The sequence below is a fragment of the Dendroctonus ponderosae genome, unplaced genomic scaffold (assembly GCF_020466585.1).
Source record: "Dendroctonus ponderosae isolate FM_Combo_2020 unplaced genomic scaffold, Dpon_F_20191213v2 Dpon_F_20191213_6, whole genome shotgun sequence".
Classification (NCBI taxonomy): Eukaryota; Metazoa; Arthropoda; class Insecta; order Coleoptera; family Curculionidae; genus Dendroctonus; species Dendroctonus ponderosae.
The window spans coordinates 913,264-914,995 of record NW_026018814.1 but is presented as its reverse complement, the minus strand read 5'-3'; the positions used below and the strand labels follow the sequence as shown (position 1 = coordinate 914,995).

Genomic DNA, 1,732 nt, shown 5'->3' with positions numbered 1-1,732 from the left:
AAACCGGTTGCCATGGAAACTTGTGTCAAAGTTGACACTGACAGATGGTGGAGAAGATAATTTCCTACATTATTCCGTTAACGGGTGTATGTAAATGGTAAATGCCAAGGCTTAAAGCAGCAACAACGCTACACATAGAAACTGATGATGGTGGAAAACACCGAAACGTATTTTATTTGATAAATAGACAATACAATGTACAACTTAGGGGTAATGGAGGGGTTTTCTTTCGCAGAAACATTCGGGGGAAATGTGGGTTTGGGCATCACGCAGGCCATCGGCTTAACAGGAATGCTCCAATGGGGCATAAGACAGTCCACCGAACTGGAAAATCAGATGACTTCGGTCGAGCGCGTGATCGAATACAATTCGATTGAGAGTGAGGGCGATTTGGAGTCCAGTCCGGAGAAGAAACCGCCAAAGACCTGGCCGAGTGAGGGAAAAATCGAGTTCAAACACGTCAGCTTAAGGTGACCAGAGCTCAAAAGGAAAACTAGGCGATAACCCGATTTCTAGGTACTTCGCCAGCGATCCGCCGGTGCTGGAAGATTTGTGCTTCGCGATCGAAAGCAAGGAGAAGATCGGCATTGTGGGACGCACAGGAGCTGGGAAATCCTCGCTAATTAACGCGTTATTCCAACTGTCTGATACAACTGGCTCGATTTTGATTGACGATGTTGATATCACTCAAATCGGTAATTTTTTACTGAATCAGGCCGGGAGAGTTTGTTTGGCTAACGCCGAGCTCTTTGCAGGATTGCACGATCTGCGGCCGCAAATCTCCATTATCCCGCAAGAGCCTGTGCTGTTTTCCGGGACGATGCGGAAAAACCTGGACCCTTTCGACGATTTCAGCGACATCGAGCTGTGGAGCGTGCTAGATGAGGTGGAACTTAAAGAAGTCGTCGAAGAGTTACCAGCTGGTTTGAGCTCGCAAATGTCCGAAGGTTTGAGCTTCAATTCGCCCCTTTTTCTGCAGCTTTAAAGTTCTCTGGGGCTTAGGTGGGGCCAACTTCAGCGTCGGCCAGCGACAACTGGTTTGTCTGGCGAGGGCGATTTTACGCAACAACAAAGTCCTGGTTATGGATGAGGCTACTGCTAACGTTGATCCACAGACTGATGCTCTGATTCAGCAAACCATTCGCCGGAAGTTCAAAGACTGCACAGTCCTCACCATTGCCCATAGGTGCTGTTCAAGCCCCGAATCGAACGATTTTGAGTAAAACTTTGCGCTTTTTAGGCTGAACACTGTGATGGATTCGGATAAAATCCTCGTCATGGATGCGGGTACTGTGAAGGAGTTCGACCGTCCGTTCGTGCTTCTTCAGGATAAAACCGGCGTTCTTTACGGAATGGTGCAGCAAACTGGATTGGCGATGTCTGAGGAATTGTTTAACGTGGCCAAACGCCACATTTAGATGTCTCAGGTGCCCATCTACCAGACCTGATCTACCAAACAATCGATCAATTCGATGGAGTTTTGATTGCTGAAGTCTGGCTAAGAAAAACAGGGTTTTATCATTAAAAGTTCGTCAGGTTGTATAAAGTTTTTAAGCATCAAACGTTACTTAATAAATGTTATTTTTGTACCTAATTTTGCCTAATGTTCCTGTACCGGTTTTTCGCTTTAGTAGCTTCCCAGATAGCATTTGATATTCCATGAATATCCCAGAATGTTCAAAAAATATACAGAACATTGCGGGAATATCCTGGCAATATCCATGGTTGAACA

At 45.8% G+C, this 1,732-nt stretch overlaps 1 protein-coding gene across 1 annotated transcript in view; it reads left to right on the top strand.

Moving 5' to 3' along the window:
• Nucleotides 1–1,589, top strand: part of LOC109536441 (probable multidrug resistance-associated protein lethal(2)03659) — a gene marked incomplete at its 5' end in the record, with an annotated part of 3,982 nt that extends 2,393 nt beyond the window's left edge. The window contains 5 exon segments of the mRNA XM_048667242.1: nt 184–470; nt 517–695; nt 756–947; nt 1,003–1,186; nt 1,241–1,589. Coding sequence (XP_048523199.1) covers nt 184–470; nt 517–695; nt 756–947; nt 1,003–1,186; nt 1,241–1,418 — 1,020 coding nt within the window.
• Between the last annotated feature and the right edge of the window lie 143 nt (nt 1,590–1,732).